Source organism: Hippoglossus hippoglossus, chromosome 8 (genome assembly GCF_009819705.1).
Source record: "Hippoglossus hippoglossus isolate fHipHip1 chromosome 8, fHipHip1.pri, whole genome shotgun sequence".
NCBI classification, from domain to species: Eukaryota; Metazoa; Chordata; class Actinopteri; order Pleuronectiformes; family Pleuronectidae; genus Hippoglossus; species Hippoglossus hippoglossus.
Window position 1 is genome coordinate 8,824,002 of NC_047158.1, and position 22,274 is coordinate 8,846,275.

At 40.7% G+C, this 22,274-nt stretch overlaps 4 protein-coding genes across 8 annotated transcripts; 3 read left to right on the plus strand and 1 right to left on the minus strand.

The window, feature by feature from the left end:
• Window positions 1-1,744: 1,744 nt before the first annotated feature.
• Window positions 1,745-5,921, minus strand: nkiras2 (NFKB inhibitor interacting Ras-like 2). 4 transcript variants are annotated; one of them, XM_034592265.1, is made up of 4 exons: window positions 5,850-5,921; window positions 4,776-4,892; window positions 4,042-4,283; window positions 1,745-3,569 (listed from the first exon to the last, which is right to left on the minus strand). In XM_034592265.1, the coding sequence occupies exons 2-4, from the start codon at window positions 4,867-4,869 to the stop codon at window positions 3,327-3,329; spliced, it is 579 nt and encodes a 192-aa protein (XP_034448156.1). In that variant the 5' UTR covers window positions 4,870-4,892; window positions 5,850-5,921; the 3' UTR covers window positions 1,745-3,326. The 4 variants fall into 4 exon arrangements, with proteins under 4 accessions (XP_034448156.1, XP_034448155.1, XP_034448154.1 ...); XM_034592264.1 differs by lacking the exon at window positions 5,850-5,921 and adding an exon at window positions 5,290-5,338; XM_034592263.1 differs by lacking the exon at window positions 5,850-5,921 and adding an exon at window positions 5,106-5,128.
• dnajc7 (DnaJ (Hsp40) homolog, subfamily C, member 7) lies at window positions 5,409-13,386 on the plus strand. 2 transcript variants are annotated; one of them, XM_034592259.1, is made up of 14 exons: window positions 5,409-5,515; window positions 6,180-6,268; window positions 6,616-6,740; window positions 8,010-8,123; window positions 8,406-8,480; window positions 8,588-8,706; window positions 10,014-10,167; window positions 10,342-10,506; window positions 10,850-10,941; window positions 11,072-11,145; window positions 11,319-11,465; window positions 11,558-11,710; window positions 11,895-11,957; window positions 12,061-13,386. In XM_034592259.1, the coding sequence occupies exons 1-14, from the start codon at window positions 5,409-5,411 to the stop codon at window positions 12,096-12,098; spliced, it is 1,515 nt and encodes a 504-aa protein (XP_034448150.1). In that variant the 3' UTR covers window positions 12,099-13,386. The 2 variants fall into 2 exon arrangements, with proteins under 2 accessions (XP_034448150.1, XP_034448151.1); XM_034592260.1 differs by lacking the exon at window positions 5,409-5,515 and adding an exon at window positions 5,728-5,749.
• Window positions 13,387-13,789: 403 nt separating this feature from the next.
• On the plus strand, window positions 13,790-17,745 carry ttc25 (tetratricopeptide repeat domain 25). The gene is made up of 11 exons (XM_034592261.1): window positions 13,790-14,023; window positions 14,818-14,949; window positions 15,025-15,178; window positions 15,276-15,337; window positions 15,922-16,072; window positions 16,187-16,393; window positions 16,462-16,669; window positions 16,753-16,839; window positions 16,987-17,183; window positions 17,312-17,412; window positions 17,504-17,745. Exons 1-11 carry the CDS (start codon window positions 13,898-13,900, stop codon window positions 17,537-17,539), a joined length of 1,461 nt encoding a protein of 486 aa, XP_034448152.1. The 5' UTR covers window positions 13,790-13,897; the 3' UTR covers window positions 17,540-17,745.
• A 1,973-nt stretch (window positions 17,746-19,718) lies between these two features.
• Window positions 19,719-21,647, plus strand: LOC117765777 (tetratricopeptide repeat protein 25-like). Its single transcript, XM_034592267.1, has 4 exons — window positions 19,719-19,822; window positions 20,456-20,587; window positions 20,663-20,816; window positions 21,365-21,647. The coding sequence occupies exons 1-4, from the start codon at window positions 19,721-19,723 to the stop codon at window positions 21,400-21,402; spliced, it is 426 nt and encodes a 141-aa protein (XP_034448158.1). The 5' UTR covers window positions 19,719-19,720; the 3' UTR covers window positions 21,403-21,647.
• The last annotated feature ends 627 nt before the right edge of the window (window positions 21,648-22,274 follow it).

Consider the following 22,274-nt stretch of genomic DNA (forward strand, 5'->3'; position numbering starts at 1 on the left):
CCTTTTTCAGTTTTTTTTTCCTGTAGGTCAATACAGACACGGGCCTATTACACAGAAAGGCTCCGACATGGGAAAGTATTGACGACTAACAGGAGTCTCTTTGTCCCCGTTTCATGATGGGGACATAAAATTAACACCCCTGTGTACTGCCTTCGTCGAAAATGTAACATCAGTGCATTTGGTCAATTCTAGTCATTAAAAAGAACATGATTGAAATGAGATTGTACATGATGGCGCCCTCTGGGAAAACTAAGGTGAGCAAATAATATCATTTCATAAACGTTCCACTTGAGGTTTTCTCATTATCTTGCATTAACCTCTCCAGTCGGCACGCCCGTGTGGAACCATCATATCAGTTCCTCCGCTGCAACATCTCTGACCTCATCTGACTGGTTGGGGGTTTTTTTTACCGACTCCTGCGAAACAATTTCTTCATGTGACTTTTCAACAGAAATAAAATGCCGAGCTTATTAATTTTCCAGGAACTTGAATTTACAACCAATTTTCTGGATTTGCAGAAGTCATACACGGCACACTCTGTAGAGTAGCAGTACCCAGATTACCATGGATACCTGACGGTTGAATTTGTGTGTGAGTAGGAATTAGTAGTCATCACAAACCACATCCCAGACTTACCATTAATTGCAGAATCAGTGGCACAGCGGGTGATCAATTCTCCTGAACATATTTGTCAAGTATATTTCATAATTTGCATTTTGATTGCGTAAAAGATCATCACCTTCACTGAAGGAGGTTCATTGCATGACACTTGACAATTTGGTCTGCTTCCACATGTTTGTTCTATTTGTTTAAAACTAGTGGGAATCAATTCGAATTTAGTAGTTAATGTTTTTTAAAGTGGATTAAGGAATAGTTTTGAGCCAAAATGGAACAGTAGAACACATCCCTCCATCCCGACTGTACCAAATTACACACACTCATAGACATTAGTCCCCTAAACATGGCTGATTTTTTACCATTAATGTCTATGAATTACTAGCAAAACAGTGAAAATGTCAAAAAATGCAATTTTAAAGAAAGTGAAAAGATAGATTCCTTGATTCTTCCCCTTAACCGGATCTTTACCTAAATTCAATGGGTTTCTCCTTGAACCATACAGCCTCCTTACACCAATTTTTGTAGAACTCTGTTCTGTTGTTTTTGAGTAAGCTTGCACCAAGTGAATTTAACCTCCAATGGATCAAGTGGTGAATGTCATCAACCGTTGTTACTCTCTGTGACCACTGGAGGGGAGTGAAAGCTCATGATTTGAAATAGGGACAGTTTGAAACTCAACTACAATATCATGTTTCTGATAATCAATATATTTAGCTCATTATTTGTGTTATCACTACAAAGTTTACCAGTACAAATCTATGTACTTGTTAGTGTGGTTGATGTACAGCTTCTTATTGCAACAGTTTTACTAATACTACTAATACTCTGATATTTTTTTTATTTTTAACATATTTTAAAGTTCTTTCAAAAAACTCTGGCTATACCAAAATGTTATCCAGTGCTGTGACAACAGACATATTTACTACTGATTTTAGATGCAACTTAATCATCAAATGAATACACTTCTTTACCAAGGATTAGTTATGGTCTAATGCAGTGAACCCAACAATACTGAATTTGATCCACTGTCAGAAAATACATTTACAAGTTTCACTGGAAGATTAGAGACATCTACTGGCCATGAAACGACCTACACGTAACATTAAAACACACATACAACAGTTGTGATTGGGCCCAGGAAAAAATTATTTTAATTTGTTTGCATGCAAACAAATATCACGGTGACCACTCAACTCGAATGTTCAATGTTCACAAAAAACGACACATTGGGTTGACAGTATCTGGTACATGAATATTAAAGACAGCAGCAGCAGATTTGCCCTTTTCAATAAAACAAACAATAAAAGCTGCACATATTTGACCTTGTGTTGCATCCTGAATGAACAGGTCAGTAAATGTGTTCTAATGGGTTTTATTCTACCGCTCAGTACAAACACACCAGCTTTAACTTCAGCACTGACTGTAACTGATAATGAGTCACATTGTGAAAGATGACGTTTTACAATACATACTATACTATATATTTGTGGCCCATGTTTTAAATGTGTGGTCAAGAAGGAAAAGTTGCCCCTGAGCCTGCAGAAACTGCCCTTCATCTGAACATCTTTTAACTTATATTCAAACTTCTAACGCCTGTACACAAGGCCATATGTGGTAAGGAATGTCAATCATTACATCATCCAACACTGAATCTCTGCATACATTTACAGTATATACTGTATATAGTGTAACAAATCTCCAGAGCAAAGGAAACAGCACCCTGTTCATCATCAATAATGCCTCAATGAATCTTTTCACTTGTTATAACTGCTATAACACGTGAGATACATAATTTGTGTGAAGGAATAATAAAGTAACATTTAAAAGTGATGCGGGTTAAGATTCAGTCTGTGTGTACACGTACATAAAATAATAGCCAGTGTACATGTGTGCCAGGTTAAGAGTGACAACTCAGATCAAATGCTGATTAAAAGTACTTCAAGTAGCACATTATTTCAACAGCTATAGTGGTAACAAGACTGTGGATGAACAGTGTGATCATAATCCAGCACGATAAAATAGAAAGTGACAAATAAAAACACATTATATTCATTGATATTTTGTTTGCTGATATGGCACAATAAAATAAAGAGATCACCATTTTCACTCATTCATGATTAAATTAGTATTTCACCCAAAAATCTAATATGGATCCTATAGTAATACCTACAGAGCTCACTGTATATAAATATCCATACATTCATTCTGCCTTTCCTCTGGTAACTTCTCGTCATTCTCAAACTTCTACAACCTCATTCCTTCATGACATCAAAGCTGGTCCTCTAGTAAAACATGGCTCTGTTTAAAACACCTTTTCTACCTTTTACAAAACTCAGCTGCCAGGCTTCTAACGGGAACCAAGAGACGTGATCACACCACTCCTCTTTATGCCTCTTTGCACAGGCTCCCTGTATGTTTTAGAATTGATCCTAAGATTTGAGTTAACTATACTAAACCTTTGCAGTCATGGCCCCGGGGCTCTGGAATGATCTGTCAGAGGAAATCTGGTCGGTTAACTCAGGTGATTCTTTTAAGTCCATACTTGTATCATTGACCTTTCCTTCTTCTATTTGAATTAAACATGTCTTTAAACTGTTGTTTAAATTGTTGCCTTGAGAAGGAGTTTACAATCTGAATTTTGAAAGTGCTCTATAAATAAAGACCATTGATATTCCTCCCTCTGAAACATGAAAACAGAGTTTGGTCATTTAACTATCTGTAGAACCACTTCCCTTGTTCTTGTTGCGACTGAGAGGGAAGGTGGACTTGCTCTGGGGCTGGGTCATTTTGCTGGCCAGGTAGACGAAGGGCTCGATAAGCGTGCGTCTGTCCACCACCGACACCTCCCACAGACGGACCTTCTCATTCTTTGCCCAGTTCTGGGCCATGTTGGAGTCGACTCTTCTTTCCTCCAGCTTGTCCAGCTTGTTACCCAGCACAACAATGGTTACCTGCGGATCAGTATCAGGTTAAGTGTAATGTGTGGCACTGCCAACATCAAAGCACCTCACTCCATCTGCTGTATTTCTAGTTGTAGCTATGGTCGGAAAAATATTTCAAGTTCATCATTTATAGATATCATTCCACAGCATATCAATCAATTTCTAACATAATATGTAGCCTTTAAATGCCAGAAATCCTCAACATTTGTAGAGTCACAAATTTATAAAATCTAAGTGTCCCTCTTGGACCACACACTATTGTCACCCAAACTCAAAAGCAGGATAACAGCAGTGGCTGACAAGCTGATTACTGCTGTTGGATTAACATAATTTGGTGAAGCAAATTGTAAATACAAGGACAAACAACCTTCCAAATGCTTTGGGGTCTCTGAATTGGTCTCTTCTAAATTCATCCAGCTTTTTTAGGAAACCAGTACCAACACGAAGCTTATAGAGCATAATACATTTGTTCAGTCCTCACCTCTTTCTTGTCTCTATGACGGTCTATGTCCTTTTTGAGAGCCTCCATTCGCTTAAAGGACTCTTTACTGTCGATGCTGTACACAAGTACGAAACCATCTGCGAAACTGTAGTAATGTCGAGGGAACTCCATCCCCTCCCGGAGTCCGCGGGTGTCATAGAAGCGCACCTGCTCTCGTGTACCACGGTCCGTCTCTACGGAGCCGATGTAGATATCCTCCAGAGTCTCCATGGGCTCGGAGCCTGACAATGAATAAATAAAAGGAGTGGGTCATGTGGTGTGATGTACAGTGCAAGGTCCAAAAAATACAGCATTTCGACTGGCTGTTGTTTTTTTGTTGTGTTTCTGAAGCTCAATGATCACTCAGTTGAATAAAAACCAAACCAAATAAAAAATGTTCACGTGTTTACAGCTCTCTGGTTTTCACCTTCATTAGCAGGTTGATTATGTAGTTTGCATGTTCGATTGCTTCTGCGGATGAATTACTGGGATTTCAATTATTGAACAGTTATTGTGATATTCCATTCTATCAGGAATAGTTCATGGCAATCACTCTGTAGATCTAAATATGTAATGCTACTAATTACACACCAACTCTTGACAATTTGTAATAGCAAGACATACAACACGGTTATGCTTGCTCAGCAGTCTGCATGCCATGTAGAAAACGACTGATCTCTTGGCATTGCAGAAGAGTGGACAACATATAACACAGTAATGTTAAAATAGCATACCTGCAACATGGTTGGCGTACAGCAGTTGCTCCAAAACAGCCGTTTTCCCCACTGCACCCTGGCCACAAACAACCACCTTGCAGCTTTTGCCCATAACTCTTTCTCAGGTCAGGAAATCTGAAGAGATAGAAAACTTTGATTAAGACTTTAAATAGCATTGTATTAACGAAGCTACGATGCTACAGTGCATTATGTTAGACACATTAAATGATCATAGAGGCAATGAATAGCTTGCTAGCAGACATATACAGTAAGTGTGATAATGGAGTGTGAAACGTCAGCTGACGAGGTATGCTAAAGTCGTGACAGTTTAACGTATATGACACTAACAAATAGCTTAGCATTAGCTTTCGGGGGGGGGGGGGGGGGGGGGGGGGGGGGGGGGGGGGGGGGGGGGGGGGGGGGGGGGGGGGGGGGGGGGGGGGGCGCACGACCTAACACACACGGTCCTGGCGTGAACCTCGCTGACTCCACAACACAGTCCCCCCACTGACTCGTATAATCAAACACAAACATTGTTATTCTCGAGCTGTGGGGACATTCGCAGCAGTTTCTGAGGCTAATTCTTCAGCTAGCTGGCTCTTACCTCGCGCACAGCTTCCTGTTTACAGTTTTACGTAAGCGACTGCAGTGATGTGGCCCCGCCCCCTCTCCGTCCACGGCAAAATGGCGACGGAGACCTGTGATGCTGTGAACATGGACCCCGACATGGACCTGCTCAGCGACGAGGAACTAGAGAGGTGCGAGCCGCCAGGACCGTGTTGTCAGCGGCGGGGACACGTCTGCAACACGCGTGTGGTTGATATGCGCGGTGACACGTCCCCGTCGTGTCCGTTTTTCCCCCGTCGCTAACTGCCGCGCCGCCGCACAGCTAAATGTGGCCCTGGGTAACGGTAACACTGGCCGGGAGCTGCTGCGCTGGGGTTTCTGGGCTGTAACATATCTAAAAAAAAATCTGCTGTTACCCGTCATTTGTAAAAGTTGATGTGTTTGTGCGTTCTGCGTCCACGGTACTGTGTGTTATTCGCTGAATGCCAGTGGCCGGCTGACGAGTTAATGACAGCCTTCACTCACTGTGCGGTCGTGATCCAAAAAAAGTAACGGTCCCTCGGCGTGGTGTCATATGTTCCTGGCCCTGCCCGCTGCCTCGCTGAATAACTGCGGGTTTGATGGGTGCTGACACTTGCGCCCTGCTGCTTTGGCTCTTTCTATGTTTAGCCAACTCGGGCCAGCGGAGTCATTCGCAATATCCTGTGCATGCTCCCGTTAACAGCTGATCGTGAAAGTGAGTGTCACGCTCGAGGGTCTCGCAATGTAAAGAATGAAGTGTGAAGCAAACTCCCCAAAGTACTTGTGCTCTGTTTTCAGTGTCCCCCTTTCTGTCCTCTGCCCACTTTGACACAGGGAGGCCGAGGGCTTCAAGGAGCAGGGCAATGCCTTCTACATCAAAAAGGATTATGCAGAAGCCTACAATTATTACACCAAGGCAATAGGTAATTATCCCCTAAATAATACTGAGTAATCGTCCTTTTGTTTGGATATAATGTTGACGTCTTTTACTGGAGAGGCAGCAATAGTTTGAATTCTGTCAGATGCTCAGTGTGAAATAACCTGTGCCGGATTCATACTTTCTATTTCTTTCATCTCTTTTAACCTTGTTTATTGTTTTTTTATTATTCTGCTTGAAAACCGTTTTACACTGTGCTTTATGATTTCAAATTTATTTCTTTTCGTTTTGTCTCCGTGTTGTTTTGAATGCCCCTGTACAGCACCTTGAATCTTCCTCTGTGTATGAAATGTGCTTTACGAGTAAAACTGCCTTCCCTTTTGTTTTATCCAGACATGTGTCCAAAGAATGCGAGTTACTACGGAAACCGGGCTGCCACATTAATGATGTTGTGCCGGTATAGAGAGGCTTTAGAGGACTCCCAGCAAGCAGTGCGACTAGATAACTCCTTCATGAAGGTACTTGGTGGAGAAGAAGATGCTAAATTCTGCTAAATTGGAAATCTACTCTTGCTTTGTCTTAAATATATTCAGCTAGCGATAGCTTTACAACAGCATCTTCATGGGAACTTATAACTTGAGCCTTGGACATGTTTTAAACAAATTATAATGTAGCTATTCACAACGTTGCAGAGCTCTAGTATGCACTTGTTCAATTTGATAATCTTGTGTGCCGACTGAGGCAAAAGATCATCTTTCCCATGTTTTGTGAGAAAAGGGTTATAGAGGCAGTTTAATGTCAGTCATGGACTTCTGTGCTGTGATTCATAGGAATGCATCAGAGTCTGTTTATTACTCCGCCTTAAGATTGATCACTGGTGATGCTAATGGAACTCATCATTGCTCTCAATATGGAGCCGTGATTCTCACTGGTATTTCTTTATTTATAAAGCTCTGACTGGAAAATTACCAGTCTGTCTATCAGTATTACTGCAAATATCAGATGGACTGTATCACAACGGCTCAACCCACTGACTTTTACTTCATGTCCCACAAGTTCGGTCTGAACCTGGAAACTATGCCTTTTCTGTTAGTGCACCAGACTCGTGGGACAAATGCAGCACATTCTTATATTAAGTGCATTTCTACCCTTTGGACATTTTAGAACTTTGATCCTAAACCTTCCAACTTCCAGTTTCAACTGTTTTATATAACTTAATTTTATTTAACATTTTTGGGCCTAGTCATTTTAACTGTAATGTCTCACATAACTGTAATTTCTTTGACATTTTACAGTTGCAGAGGATTTTACTTAACATTTTGATCATCTTGATTCCTCTAATTGTTCCTATCCAATGTTTTTTAATGGCTTTTATTCAGGTTAATTGTGGATTTGTTTATTAGTATCTTTGCCCCTATGTTGGTGTTGCTTTTTTCTCCTCTCTTTCTTTATCTGTAATTTAATTTGATATCAATGCAAATGAGGTCAACTGTCATTTATTTCTACAGCATAAATTAAGGTTTCGTAACTTATAGGAATTTTGCCTATAATATCAATATGTGGCTCTTCAATACATAAGCTATAGCACATCCCTTTAATAACAGTCAGTCAATCAAACTTAATTTCTATCTGTGTGTAACATTTGTGTCACTTAAAAAAGAAATAAGTGAAAGAGAGCAATGGTTTAGTTTCAGTAACACAATGTTTCAGTAACACAATGTCCAGCTAGTTTTAAGAAGGGTGGGAATTGATGAACGTTGTGTGAACTTTAAGTCCTTTGCCCACAGGGCCACCTGCGAGAGGGCAAGTGCCACCTGTCTCTTGGCAATGCTATGGCTGCCAGCCGCTGTTTCCAGATGGTTCTGGAGATGGAGCCAGACAACGGCCAGGCCCAGCAGGAGGTGAGTTGGCCTCTGTGTCAGAGAGCATGATTTGACAACTTTGGACATGCATATCCACTAACAGATAAGCTTTCGCCAAGCCAGTGTAAGTACAGTGCAAAACTGAGCAGTTTAAGAGGACATCAGCCAGAGTTACCATCAAGGCAAGTTTGAGGTTATTCATACAACTACTGCTACTTACGTTGACCTGAAGATTATTTAGTGATTAGCAATAGCTGCAGAGCATTGAAGTCAACTGAGGTCTTTTTCATTGTCACTGAATACCACAAATTCCTTTGGCAGGTGAAGGTTGCAGAATCCATCCTTGAATATGAGAGAATGGCAGAGATTGGATTTGACAAGCGGGACTTCAGGATGGTGAGCTCCTCGGCGGTTACAGAGTTACTTAATTTTCTCATATGAATGTCCCTAGTAACTTTTCCGTCAAGCAACACAGACTGCAAATATGCCTTGATTGTTTTTAGGTTGTCTTTTGCATGGACCGTGCCTTGGAGTCTGCCTCAGCCTGTCACAGGTTCAAGATACTGAAGGCAGAGTGCTTAACCCTGCTGGGACGCTACCCAGAGGCTCAGTCTGTAGCCAGGTAAGAGTTCCTCTTTGACACTTGGCAATTCACTTATTTATTCATTATTATTGGAATTTGTCACCGAGTGAAAGTAAAATAAGACTGACCATGTCATACATACTGCCTTAATTTGCTTTGAAAAGATTCTCTAAAGCTGAACTCCGGAAAATATCAGAAAATTGTGTCTGGACATTTTCCGGAGTTTGCCTTTCACATACGAAGAATGCAGCAGGAGATTGTCCGGGTCAGACGTGTTCCAAACGACAGGAACTTTTCCAGAACATTGAGAAGAAGGGGTAGCGTCCAGGTAGAGCATGCAGGAGGCAGGACATGACGTTTAAATTCCACTGTGGTTAGTGTTTTTGTTTACAGCATTTCGACACAGGTGTTGGTCCCTATCGCCAAAAGCTCTCGAATCTCATCTTTCCAAATTGACATCTTGGTCTGCGTCTTCTATGTGTACTACACCTCTTTTTCATCCTGAGATATTTGTATTCTTCCAGTTTCGCGCCCGTCTTGTGTTAGAAACGTCACCAATGCACACACGCCCTCGCTGGGAATTTTCTGCACTGTATTTTCTGTCCTACTGTAATCTTACATGGGCTCCCTCTGACATTTTCCAGACGCTTTTTCTAGGGGCCTAACTGGAAAAGTTTCAGAAAATAAGACAGAAATTGAATCAGAAATGTCTGATAGCAGCTTACGATTCTCTGGGGATCACCTCCAGGAACTGTGGGGAAGCCATTCTCACAGTATAAAGCAACTGCTGCCCGTGCCCTCTTCAATTAAGGGCATGTCTGTTACCACATTCACATTTCAGTTTCTACACTGCTGCATCCTTTAACACGGCCTCATCACTGCTTGGATGAAGACATTCCACAGTGAATCGTAGTTTGATTAGAACTATATTAAGTATTATAACATAAAAGGCTATGTTCTTGGTGAGATGTCTCCTAAATATGTTTTTAAACATTAATATTGACACGCAAGGTTTTCATGAAAAAAGTTGAGAGCAACTGGGGCCAAATTAATAGGCAGCTTAACTTTCCCGAATGCCCCCCCCAAATTTTGCGTGATACCCACTCTGGCTATTCCTTGCCATATGCTTTATTTTCACAGAATGATTGATTAGTATATGCTGTAACGCTGTAGTTTACGATCTGGCTTTTTCTTTTTCTTTTTTGTCTTCTGTGATTATTGTCTTTTATGCTTTTTGTTTGTATTGTATGTTTTGTAAGGGTGTTGATGTTTTGTTTTGGTCTGTGTGATGAAAGTTAATTATAATTAAAAAAAAACATTAATATTGATTATTTGTCTACGTTTAGTGACATTCTGCGGATGGACTCCACTAATGCGGATGCCCTGTACGTGCGTGGTCTTTGTCTCTACTACGAAGACTGCATTGACAAGGCCGTCCAGTTCTTCGTACAGGCTCTGCGTATGGCTCCTGACCACGATAAGGCCCGGCTCGCATGCAGAGTGAGTGATTCAGTACATGAGGGTTCTATTAACCAGTTAAACCACTTCTTATAAATATAGCCCAAAAAAGGCTTTGAACAGAGGAAAACAGCTGAAGAAGATGTGACGTTGTGGTTTTCTTTGATCCATTTTAAGTCTGATTCACTTCTACTCTCTTATGTGTTGTTTACCCAGAATGCCAAAGCATTAAAAGCCAAGAAGGAGGAAGGGAACAAGGCGTTCAAGGAGGGGAGCTTTGAGGCGGCCTATGAGCTGTACTCTGCGGCACTAACGATAGACCCCAACAACATCAAGACTAATGCCAAGTTGTTCTGTAATAGGGCCACTGTTGGATCTAAGGTGAGGAACACGCACAGGAGAAGAGATACCGCTGGTTGGATCAGCGTGAACACATGAACAGCTCTAACAAAACAAAACAAGTAGCCAATAAGGACAGAGTGAGATGTGGGTTTGTTACAGACTTGCAGTGATGTAAATACATGTAATAGAGCAACACACACACTCTTTCAGTCAGTCAAATTCAAAGGTTAGCAGAAACACAGACTTTAATAAAAGTATAGACTTTAAAATAAAGTTTTTTGATATCTCTGCTACTTTCTAATTTCAAATTAAGAGAACTGGGTTCTGGTTTTGTATCTTTAACTCTGCTTCTCATGATTTTTTTTTTCTTTCTCTTTGAAAGCTGAAGAAACTAGATCAGGCCATCGAAGACTGCACAAAGGCCATTAAACTGGATGAGACCTACATCAAGGCCTATTTACGGCGAGCACAGTGGTATGTCGAAGATGCCTCACTCTGTAGTTAATAGAGATCACAAGTTATATTTGATTTGTTTTAAAGACCTGCACAAACCGAAGACGGTTTCACTTTATCGTTATCGATTCAATAACTGACTTTGTTGCAGCTACATGGACACAGAGCAGTATGAAGAGGCAGTGCGAGACTATGAGAAAGTTTACCAGACAGAGAAGACAAAAGGTAAGAATCCGACTCATGCATTCACCACAGATACTGTATTTTCTCTTCTTTTTCTTAACTCATGGAACTTAAACATTATTCACTGGCTTCCTTTGCTTCCTTCTGCCATTCAAATAATATTGCTCCTACCTTTGTTTATTGACCTGTTTGTTCTTCTTTTCTTTATTCCACAGAACATAAGCACCTCCTGAAAAATGCGCAGCTGGAGTTGAAGAAAAGCAAGCGAAAAGATTACTACAAAGTGCTCGGGGTGGATAAGAACGCCACGGAAGAAGAGATCAAGAAAGCTTACCGCAAACGGGCCCTTCTACATCACCCAGGTGCGTTATCCCCTTAACCACTGTGATTTTATACAGGGAAAAAAAACATCTAATGTGTCCTTCACGTGTTTGTTTTTTTACCTTTTCCCTAGACCGCCATAGCAGCGCAAGTCCTGAGGTGCAGAAAGAAGAGGAAAAGAAGTTCAAGGAGGTGGGCGAGGCTTTCAGCGTGCTTTCTGACCCAAAGAAGAAATCTCGCTACGACAGCGGTCAGGATCTGGAGGACGACGGCATGAACATGGGAGGTCAGAACCCGGGAAAGCCTTGGGGCGGGAGGTCTCAAGGGTGAACACATTGAAATACAAGTCGTGCTTGAGCCAGTAATCCACCTTCTTATTTTAAAGCAAATGTTTGTTTTATAATTAGAAAATCTTACGTGGAAAAGTTCTGTGTCGATGAGGATTCTCACGTGTATTTTTTCTCTCTCAGATTTTGATGCCAACAACATTTTCAAGGCTTTTTTTGGAGGTCCCGGCGGTTTTAGTTTTGAAGGTATTTATCTTACTATTTGTATAGAAAACCCTGTGAGAAGTGTCAATTTTTACGAATACAGTGAATTTTTTTCAGTTATTGAAATATATGTTTCTCTTTTCAGCATCTGGACCAGGAAATTTCTTCTTCCAGTTTGGTTAATTGGAGAATTCGTCCACCTGAACAAAGACTACAACATGACTTTTCGACAATGTCAACCCCCAGACCCACCATCCGTATTTAATGACTGATTGCAAGGCAGATTCTTTTCTATGCCACTGACTGAAAGAATGCAACCCAATGACCACATGCAGCGAATGATTTAATGCCTGTATAGCAAGGACGCCATGATGGCTCAGACTGAGTGGATAGTGTTACTGGTTTTGGATTTGGTTTTCTTCCTTGCAGAAAGAAACAAACTTGAAAGTCAGTAATGGCTAATAACACCGGTGCAAATTATTTCACAATGTTTTGGATTGTGCAGTTATTGTATCAGTGCTTTTAGGGATCCATGCAGGATGTGACATCCTGGGGAAACTCCTGAGATTCAACAGAGCATTGAACAAGCTATTATCCAGCTCATCTGAACTAAATGCTGAGGGGCTTTTCTCTGCATGAAATTTAATTGCTGGGCAAGCAGCACCTCCCCACTTTTGAAGAATGTCAGTCAGACAGTCCACACTGAAAACTGCCTCGTTTTCATTAGCCAAAACCATCACTTGAGCATTTTTTAATAATACACAGCAGCTGGATCCTAGACCCACACGCAGAGTACAGACGAAGCACACTTAAGAAAGATGGCAGTGGAGACAGCTGCGCCGGCTTTGTTGCCAGCAAAGTCCCTCCCTCTTGTTGTCAAAGGTTTTGTGTTTGATGTTGCCATTCACAGATTGCTGCATTGTACATTTTACTGGAATGTAAAGTGTTGATTTGTGATGATATTTGATTATTTTGTTTCCCTTTTTTAAAATTTTGTTGTGTATATTTATTGTAAATTTGCTGTCTGATTGAACCATTGAAAGATGAGGCCCCTATTTCTGTTACGTAAAAGTTGGCACCTATCGCGAGCATCACTTCGACGCAAGTTCAGGAAGATGGTCTGCATGAAATGCACAGAAAAACATTATGCTCTTTGTGTTCCTTGACAGCAATCCAAGCTGTTCAGCTGTTTTTATAGTACTATATATTAATATTACTCAATGCAGCACATAAGCATAGAAATAGAATAATGGCGTGATATGCAGAAAGTCGGGCACGGTATGATGATGAAAGCTAGGGATGTTCAGTTGCTTCCTGATGGCTGTGTTGTTCTCTTACTGCACTTACTGAAGAAAAGAAAAGCCTCATCTTTTGCTCTCATTGTTTTTGCCCTTATGGTGAAACCATCCTCTCTTTACCCTTAAAAAGTTACAGCCATTTCAATAAAGTTGGCCTCTGGATTTACCCAAAACAACTGTGTCCTTATGTTTTGGTTGAGTCGTATCAGTACATATCATTATCTCAGAGGTTATGTTTTCATCTGCCATTATCTGTGTGTTGATTAGCAGGATTACGTGACACTTACTGGACACATTACCATTAAACTTGGTGGGAGGATGTGGTATGGGTCAGGGAAGAACCCGCTAAATGTTGGTACTGATCCAAGCTTTTTTTTTCACTTTGTATAACATTGAAAAATGAAATATTTTCATTGATTTCACACAATAATGAATGGATCTTGATGAAAAAAATCACGCATATTTAATCGACTGATATTTTTAAGTGTGTGAATGTTGGTGCAGAATTTAAAAGTTGTTTCATAGAGTGATGCATTAAACGGGCAGCAGAGGACGCTGTTTCCCCTGCTTCTGGTTTGTTGGTGGTTGCTAGGATACCGGAGAGGTTGAAGTCTTTACATACCTCCTAAAGTTAAACTGTGTGTTAGTGCTGCTCTGAAACTTTGAAGTTTGAAGTGACTGAAAATGTCAGACACGGATGGAGACTCCAAAGGCCCAAAATCCAGGGGTGTGTTTTGTGATTTAATGGACTTAGGGAATGTGCTGTGCCGCAGAGGAGACTGGGAAAAGGCTGGAGAGAGCTTCACAACGGTGAGTAACTGTTTACATAATGAAAACCACCATGTTATGGTTATAACTGCAGAGCGCTTTTCAATTGAACCTTTTTAACTCTTGTATTTTATTGAATCATTTTAGTTTTTTGATCAAAAAAGAAAAAGAAAATACCAGTACAGTGCAAAAGCAAATACCAAGCAAAATGTCATCCACAAACCTCCATCTGAGTGACAAATACACTGTGGATCTGGTTATGTCTATACAGCAATGCTCAATTTGTAACCAGCTCTACACAAAATGTGGGGAATTATCGGAAAAGGAAGGTCACTTACCTTTAACAGTGTCAACCTTATCACTCTGACAAATACTATACATTTTGTCTATATTGCAATGCAAGAGTCTTTCCATCTCATGAATGTTTTTGATGAAGTCAACTATTATAGGTGGGTAAGGTAGTATGGAATTCCATTTTCCGCCCACTAAAATCCCATTAGTCATCAAAATGGGTACTCTTGGAATTGTCTGAAAATAATAACATACCAATTCAAAATAATTTCTTACCAACTCAAAATAATAACCTACAAATAATGACACACATTATATCAAAATACCATTAATAGTTGTTAATATCTAAAAGTGATCACTTACCATCTTACAATTATGACTTACTATCTCATGATTTAGACTTTTTTAATCTCAAAAGTATTTCACGAGGTATATGTCACATCCTGTTATTCTTTGTGGTTGATCACCCGGATAAAGTGACTTGCTTTTCAAATGGATCTGCTTTCCAAGAATATGCTGCATTGAAAATATGTGTCTTCGTTCAGGCGCTGACTCTAAAGCCTGATGAGAAGAACGGCCTTGTTTGTCGGTCCAGATGTTACCTGCACATGGGGCAGTTTGAAAACGCTCTAAGAGATGCAGAAGCTTCTCTCAAAGACGACAAGACATTTTGTGAGGTAAACAGCAGGTCTAGAAAAAAATAACTTAATGTATGAGAGAAGCCTTGGTATTTATTTTATCCTTTATTCTAGGGACTGTACCAGAAGGCAGAGGCTTTGTACCACATGGGAGAACTTGAATTTGCGCTGGTGTTTTACCACCGAGGACAAAAGCTGCGTCCACAGATGCAGGAGTTCAGACTGGGTATCCAAAAAGCACAGGACGACATAGTTAACTGTATTAACAGTAAGTATGAGTTAAGTTGTAAAGGCAGCATATGAATATCCTCTTCACAACTCATGCTTTAAATTTAAATCTTTCTGTCTTCTCTGCCGTCTCACAGACAACACCTCCGTAAAACTGAAAATGAATGAAGACGCATCATTTCTTCAAAAAGATGAGGAGGTGTGTTTTACAGTCGCTTCCATCTTCAGTAACCCACTGTCTAAGAAGCATGCACGCACACAGCCACCAAGTAATTCTACTGTGTCTCACCCAGGATCACTTCTCTAACTCCTGGGTTTGCACAGACTTAAAATGTTCAGTGTGTAGAATTTAGTGACATCTAGTGGTGAAGTTGCATGTTGCAGCTGAATACCCCTCACCTCACCCTCACCCTTCCAAACGTGAGAGAATCTGTGCTAGCCTTCAGATGTCATAAAAACTCAAAAGGTGTTTTAGTTTGTTCAGTCTGGGCTACTGTAAAAAACATGGCTGCCTCCGTAGAGAGGACCCACTCCAGATGTTAATTTAAAGTATTTAAATATAAAGAGCCCATTCTAGGATAAATAAAACAACAATTTGTACAATTCAGATGAAACACACTAGTGAAAATATCACTAGGATTATTCTATATTCAGTTTCTGCCAATAGATTCCTTTCACCTAAATCTTACACACTGGACCTTTAACAGTTTTCTATATGTAATGTTCAACACAACCTCCCTTCTGAAGCACAATATTATGTTTCTGAATGACCAACCTGTTCAGAAGGCACAGCCAAGCACTTCTATTCAGCCCCTGACCGAGGAGAATAAAGACCAGACCCAGAAGACTCCTGTGAGTGAGAAGGTGACCAGGCAGCTGTTCGGAGAGTTTTACAGTGACAAGAAATATCTGGAAAACCTGCTGAAAGATGACGGTGTGTGATTCATATTGCCTAATAATATGATAATTGTTTTGTCTCTACATCTTAAATTTGAAACTATCAGATGAAATAAAGATTACATTTGCTGTCACTGTGTGTTCGAATCAGGCTTGGTAAAGAGCAAGACGAAGGGTGGGGAAAACCTGCAGGACGTCATTCGGACCTACCTGAAATATCTTGACACCTGCACTGAAGCCTTTAACCAGAAGAAACCTGGGAAACGGGAAAAGCAGAGTAAATGTAGCAAGCAGCGTCCTGGAGCTCCCCGTGAACCTGCTCGCTTTCTGCTGAAGAGCCTGGATGACATTGATGCAGGTAAATCGGGCTTCTGGCTGGGCTTTTTCCTCGGCATGAAAATGTTAAATGTATGTTTGTTGTCTCAGAGTTGACCTCTGGAAATGCGGAGGGTAGTCTCAAGAAGGCAAAAGAAGTCATGGGGGAGGTGCAGAGATGGTCTGAGAAAGTGGTACCCGACAAGAAAGAGGTTTTGGGCAGCCTGCACAGTTGCATTGGGAATGCCTTGATCGAGCTCGGAGATATGGACAACGCCTTAGAACATCATCAAAAGGACTTGGAGTTGGCTATGAAGTGGTAAGAATCAGGAGAAACACAAGACACAAGATGAGTGAAGGTATAGAACAAAAAAATGCTCAGTTATTTATTCTCTTCCACAGCAACCACCCAGAGGCAATGTCCCGAGCACTGGACAACATTGGCAGAGTCTATGCCCAAATTGGAGACTTCACAAAAGCCATTGAGTTGTAAGTAAATGATAAAAAAATTCTCCCACTCTTTTAAAATATATGTGCAAATACAGTCACACCTTTCTTTCACAAGAAAATAGAAGATTTGTTTATCAGTGACATTTATATTCACTTAATTTTCTTCTCTGTGTGTTCATTATTCAGCTGGGAAAAGAAGATCCCCCTGCTCCGCCGTGGTGAAGAGAAGACCTGGTTATTTCACGAGATTGGTCGGTGTTACCTGGAGCTTGGTCTCCACAAAGAAGCCAGAGACTACGGCGTCCGTTCTCTTGCTGCGGCCGATGAAATCGCTGATGACAAATGGCACATTAATGCCAATGTGTTGGTGGCGCAATCAGAGAGTAATTCTTAATCTGGATTTAATACTTCATGTGATAAACAGTCATATTATATGCTTTTGGAAGCTGTTGTCACTGAACAACCTATTGTTCTGATCTCTAATGGTTATTTCTCCACTTTTTAACATCAGTGAAACTCGGAAATATTGAATCCTGTGTCGTCCGCTTCGAGAGAGCCTTGACCCATGCCAAACTGCAAGAAGACGACTTCCTCGCAAATGCTATTCAGAAGGTACCCCCTCTGTTGTTGTCTGCTTCCCTTTCCCAAGGGTCACACTTTAAGTAAAATTTTGTTACATAACATTTGTCATTCTACTTTGTAGGCTCTTGATGAAGCAAAAACACAACTATCACGGTGAAGATGTATCCAGGTTCCAGTGGACAAAAAAAGTCAGAAGAGGACAGTCGGAGATGTGTCATTGTACTCTAGTCTATCTACCTATCGATATGTGTAGTATATATCTGTATATACAAAAATACACCCTCAGCACATATGCAAAAAATCGAATGAAAGATATATAGAATTAATAAAGACAATGTAAACAACGAGTCTTCAGTCTTCAAACGTGTCTTCAGTCGGACCATATAAGGGCGTGATGTCCCATATGTACCAAGTGAATCGACTAAAGGAAAAAAGTTATAATAAAGTTATTATGTACCGGGAGGTGGACTTCTTTACAGCAGAGGCCAGAGCACTTTTGTTCGCCCCAAATTTGACACTTCCCCAGCAAATTACATTAACAGGCAACAGCAATTGGCAATTGCTTCAGTTATCTATGTCTGTAATTATGTTCCACAGATCATTAACAGCAGGGGATCAGCAGCAGTACTGTTGGCCAACATGACTGATGGCTGGCCATCACATTCCACAAAACTCAAAACAAAAAACAACACAGTGCACTCACACACACCCTTTGATCCTCAGTTATGATATTTCGGAGATTGGGGGTTTTATTAACTTTTGCACAGCGGCTGTCATCTGGGCCCTGGACCTTCCTCCTCCTCTTCTTCCAGGATGTCACCTGCTGCCACAAAGATGTTGTGGAGAATACAGAAGGCACCAATCACCTTCTGACCTGGCCGGACCTCCTGCCAGTGGCATGGAAAAGATGTCTGCTGTTACGCAGTTGCAGGCTCGACAGACCAGCCAGTAGAGTGTGACCAGCACCTCAACTTCATGGCTTCATCCATGGGCTTTTTGCTGATGCTGTTCCTGGACAGCTGGAAGGATGGTCACATGTTCATTAAGTTGAGCAGATCTTTGTTAGGGGCTTTGGTCCTGTTAGGATTCGATTTTTGTTTGTTTGATTTTAAGATTTGTTTTCCAATATTTAAAAATTGTTATTTTAATTATTATATTGAAAGTTTATTTATGTTTGTATCTAATTCATATTTATTAAGCTGTATTTTAAATATAAATTGTCGTTTATAAATTGTTCTTGAGTCTTCAAGAACAATTTGTAAAGAAATAGAATGTCCGCTATCATATGACCTGTTGGGTCAGATGCTTATACATGATAATGCTTAATATTTCTTTCATTGTTTGATAGGCAGTATAAGAGCACAACTATCTTTCCAGGTGCTGAGTCAAAAAGATACTGTAGCCTACATGACTACTGTTTGATACTCATGGAAGGACTATCAGACTTTCAGTCTGCTTAAAGAGGCAAGAGTGAACCCACTCCTCAAGAAACCCACCTTCAACTCGTCTGAAGTAAACAACTACAGACCGTTCTCTCTTCTTCCTTTTCTCTCCAAAGCACTCGAGCATGCTATCTTTAATCAACTCTCTTCCTATCTTCACCAGAACAACCTTCTTGATCCTCACCAGTCTGTTTTCAAGGCAGGCTTCTCAACTGAGACTGCCCTCCTTGCTGTCACTGAGCAACTTCAAACTGCTAGAGCAGCCTCTCTCTCCTCCGTAGTCACCCTTCTACACCTTTCCGCTGCATTTGACACGGTGAACCACCAGATCCTTATTTCCTCCCTTCACGATCTGGGTGTCTCAGGCTCTGCACTCTCCTACTCTCTCATCCAACCTCAAAGACCACACTTACTGGGTAACTTGGAGAGGATCTCTCACTACTGGGGTTCCTCAAGGTTCCGTCCTGGGTCCCTTCCTTTTCTCTCTGAACACCAACTCACAGCTCCGTTATTTACTCACATGGCTTTTCCTACTGAAGCTATGTAGATGGCACTTAACTAATTCTCTTTTTTCCCCAGTGAAACCTTGATGAGTGACGGATGAAGATAGGAAGAGAGTTGATTAAAGATAGCCTGCTTGAGTGCTTTGGAAAGAAAGGGAAGAAGAGAGACAGGTCTGTAGTTTACATCTACTGGATCTGCTTCATCCTACACTGATCAAAGCTATCAGATAAAACCCTATGGATAAAACACAAAGATCAAAGACAGGCACTAATAATGTAAGAGCAGTTCAAAGAATAAACGCAATAAAGACTAAAAAGACATAAATCATTGCAGTACCTCCAGGAGCACTGCGCCAACACATATCGGCTGTTATAACAATTAGTGAAAACACGATGGCTGCTGAGGAAGGCCAAAGGTTTGGTGATTTATTGGCCACAGGGAATCAGCTGTACCGTAAAGGAGAGGTTGAAAAGGCTGCAGAGACCTTCACAGCGGTAAGATACTGCTAATCTATCGTCAGCCACGACACTTTGTCCTAGCGGAAACCCATCAATTTATGGTGATAACTGCAGGAAGGTTTTTCTTTATATCATTATAGGTGGGTTGGTGTGTATGGAAGCCCATTCCCATCACTTTGTTAAAAAAATCCTGTAAAACATTAAAATGGGGAATTGTCTAAGAACAATGACATACCAACTCATGTTATTATCTCCAAGTAAGGACGTACCATCTCAAAATAATGAATTACTAACTCAAAACAATGGCATACTTTCTCAAATATTGCTCTAATATCTTAAAATAATGATTGAATGTCTGTGAATGAGTAATGAGTTACCATCACACAATTATGATTTACTATCTCGTAATTTCAACATTTTTAATCTAATTTTTGGGATTTATCATTCTTTTTACTTTCACTGGTGGAAATAGGCCTCCATACAAGTGATGTTTTTTGCTGCTACAGGTTGTTCACAACCTATCTGTCATTTCCTGTTATTCTTTGTGGTTGATCACCTAGATAAATTGACTTGCATTTCAAATAGATCTGCTTTCCAAGTATATTCTGCATGAAAATTTCAGTGCAACTTTGAAATGTGTATTAAACTTTGTTTTTGGTCTTCGTTCAGGCGCTGTTTCTAAAGCCTAATGAGAAGAACGGCCTTGTTTGTCGGTCCAGATGTTACCTGCTCATGGGGCAATTTGAAAATGCTCTAAGAGATGCAGAAGCTTCTCTCAAAGGCGACAAGACATTTTGCGAGGTAAACAGCAGGTCTAGAAAAAAACCCCTTCATGTATGAGAGGAGCCTTGGCATTTACTTTATCATATTTTTTAGGGACTGTACCAGAAGGCAGAGGCTTTGTACCACATGGGAGAACTTGAATTTGCGCTGGTGTTTTACCACCGAGGACAAAAGCTGCGTCCACAGATGCAGGAGTTCAGACTGGGTATCCAAAAAGCACATGACGACATAGTTAACTCTATTAACAGTAAGTAATTTAACACACTTTGCATGAGTTAAGTTGTCATGGCAGCATATGAATATCCTCTTCACAACTCATGCTTGAAATCTAAGTCATTCGTTCTTGCCGTCTCACACACCAGAAAACTGAAAATGAATGAAGACGTATAATTTCTTCCAAAAGATCAGGAGATGAGTCTAATAGATGCTTTCGCCTCCAGTAACCCACTGTTTAAGAAGCATGCACTCATACAGCCACCAAGTAATTATACTGTGTCTCACCCAGGATCACTTCTCTAAGTCCTGGGTTTGCACAGACTTAACTGTTTTCTATATGTAATTTTCAAGCTGACTTCCCTTCTGAAGCACAATATTATGTTTCTGAATCACTAACTTGTACACAAAAAGACTTGGAGTTGGCTATACAGTGGAGAGAAATATATATATGCAAAAATATACATGCAACCTATAGTCACACCTGTCTTTCACATGCATTGCTTTGCAATGAGGAATGGTGCCAATAGCACATTTGTTTACCGTTGACCTAAATTTCTTCTCTGTGTGTTTATAATTCAGCTGGGAAAGGAAGATGCCCCTGCTCCGCGGTGGTGTAGAGAAGACCTGGTTATTTCACGAGATTGAGTTCGGTCTCCAGAAAGAATCCAGAGACTACGGTGTCCGTTCTCATTCAACTTTCCAGGCTCTTGATGAAGCAAAACAACAACTATCACAATGAGGATGTAACCAGTTACCACTGAGTGGAAGAAAAAAGTCCGAAGAGGACGAGTGTTTTCGCGTACACATACATCAGTTTGCACTCTTAATTATTGTCTGCTATATATGAGTGCACCTTTTGTTTGCTTCTAATTTCATTGTAATCTAATACATCTATCTATCCATCTATCCATCTATCCATCTATCTATCTATCTAGCCAACTACATCTTATGCAACCAAACAAATAAAATAATTAAGGAAAATGTGTACAGACAAAAACTTTTTTTTTCATATATAGGACAAGATGGTGAATATCCCTTGTACGTTTGAGGGTCTTGGGCACAATTTAAGTTACCAACTACCAGTTGACGTTAGCAGATGTTAGGGATATAACTTCAGTTGAGTACCTTAGCGTCATCAGGTGTTTCTGCCTTTTAATCTGAAGACACCCTCTTCTAAGGCTGGACCTAAACAGGTTGATCAGACCTGGGTGCATGTCCCTATAATCTTGGGGGCCCATTTGGAATCTTTCCTCCAGATCCAGAGCTGCAGCATTCTGTAGTGTGTGATGTTTGTTTTATGATCTGGCGCAGGGTTTGTCCGTGGATGAATATTTGTTCAACCACTGCTGTAGGTTTTTGGGTGAGGTAAGGACAGGAAGCTTATCCTGCTTGCTTCCATTCCCCACAGGTCCTTCCAGCTGATTTTCCTTTTCTCCATGTTCTCCCAATTGATCCACTTAACCTGTCTTGCTTGAGTGACAGCCTTAGC

Bases quoted from the DNA above. Each gene is read 5' to 3' on its own strand.
- ttc25 (XM_034592261.1), top strand. From the start codon at position 13,898: ATGTCAGACACGGATGGAGACTCCAAAGGCCCAAAATCCAGGGGTGTG. The intron at 16,670-16,752 runs GTAAGAATCAGG...TCTCTTCCACAG, and splicing joins TTGGAGTTGGCTATGAAGTG to CAACCACCCAGAGGCAATGT. The intron at 17,413-17,503 runs GTACCCCCTCTG...TCTACTTTGTAG, and splicing joins TCGCAAATGCTATTCAGAAG to GCTCTTGATGAAGCAAAAAC.
- nkiras2 (XM_034592265.1), bottom strand. From the start codon at position 4,869: ATGGGCAAAAGCTGCAAGGTGGTTGTTTGTGGCCAGGGTGCAGTGGGG. The intron at 4,284-4,775 runs GTATGCTATTTT...ATTCATTGTCAG, and splicing joins GTACGCCAACCATGTTGCAG to GCTCCGAGCCCATGGAGACT. The intron at 3,570-4,041 runs GTGAGGACTGAA...ACTGATCCGCAG, and splicing joins GTCATAGAGACAAGAAAGAG to GTAACCATTGTTGTGCTGGG.
- dnajc7 (XM_034592259.1), top strand. From the start codon at position 5,409: ATGTGGCCCCGCCCCCTCTCCGTCCACGGCAAAATGGCGACGGAGACC. The intron at 6,269-6,615 runs GTAATTATCCCC...TGTTTTATCCAG, and splicing joins TTATTACACCAAGGCAATAG to ACATGTGTCCAAAGAATGCG. The intron at 8,481-8,587 runs GTGAGCTCCTCG...GATTGTTTTTAG, and splicing joins ACAAGCGGGACTTCAGGATG to GTTGTCTTTTGCATGGACCG.
- LOC117765777 (XM_034592267.1), top strand. From the start codon at position 19,721: ATGGCTGCTGAGGAAGGCCAAAGGTTTGGTGATTTATTGGCCACAGGG. The intron at 19,823-20,455 runs GTAAGATACTGC...GTCTTCGTTCAG, and splicing joins CTGCAGAGACCTTCACAGCG to GCGCTGTTTCTAAAGCCTAA. The intron at 20,817-21,364 runs GTAAGTAATTTA...TTTATAATTCAG, and splicing joins CATAGTTAACTCTATTAACA to CTGGGAAAGGAAGATGCCCC.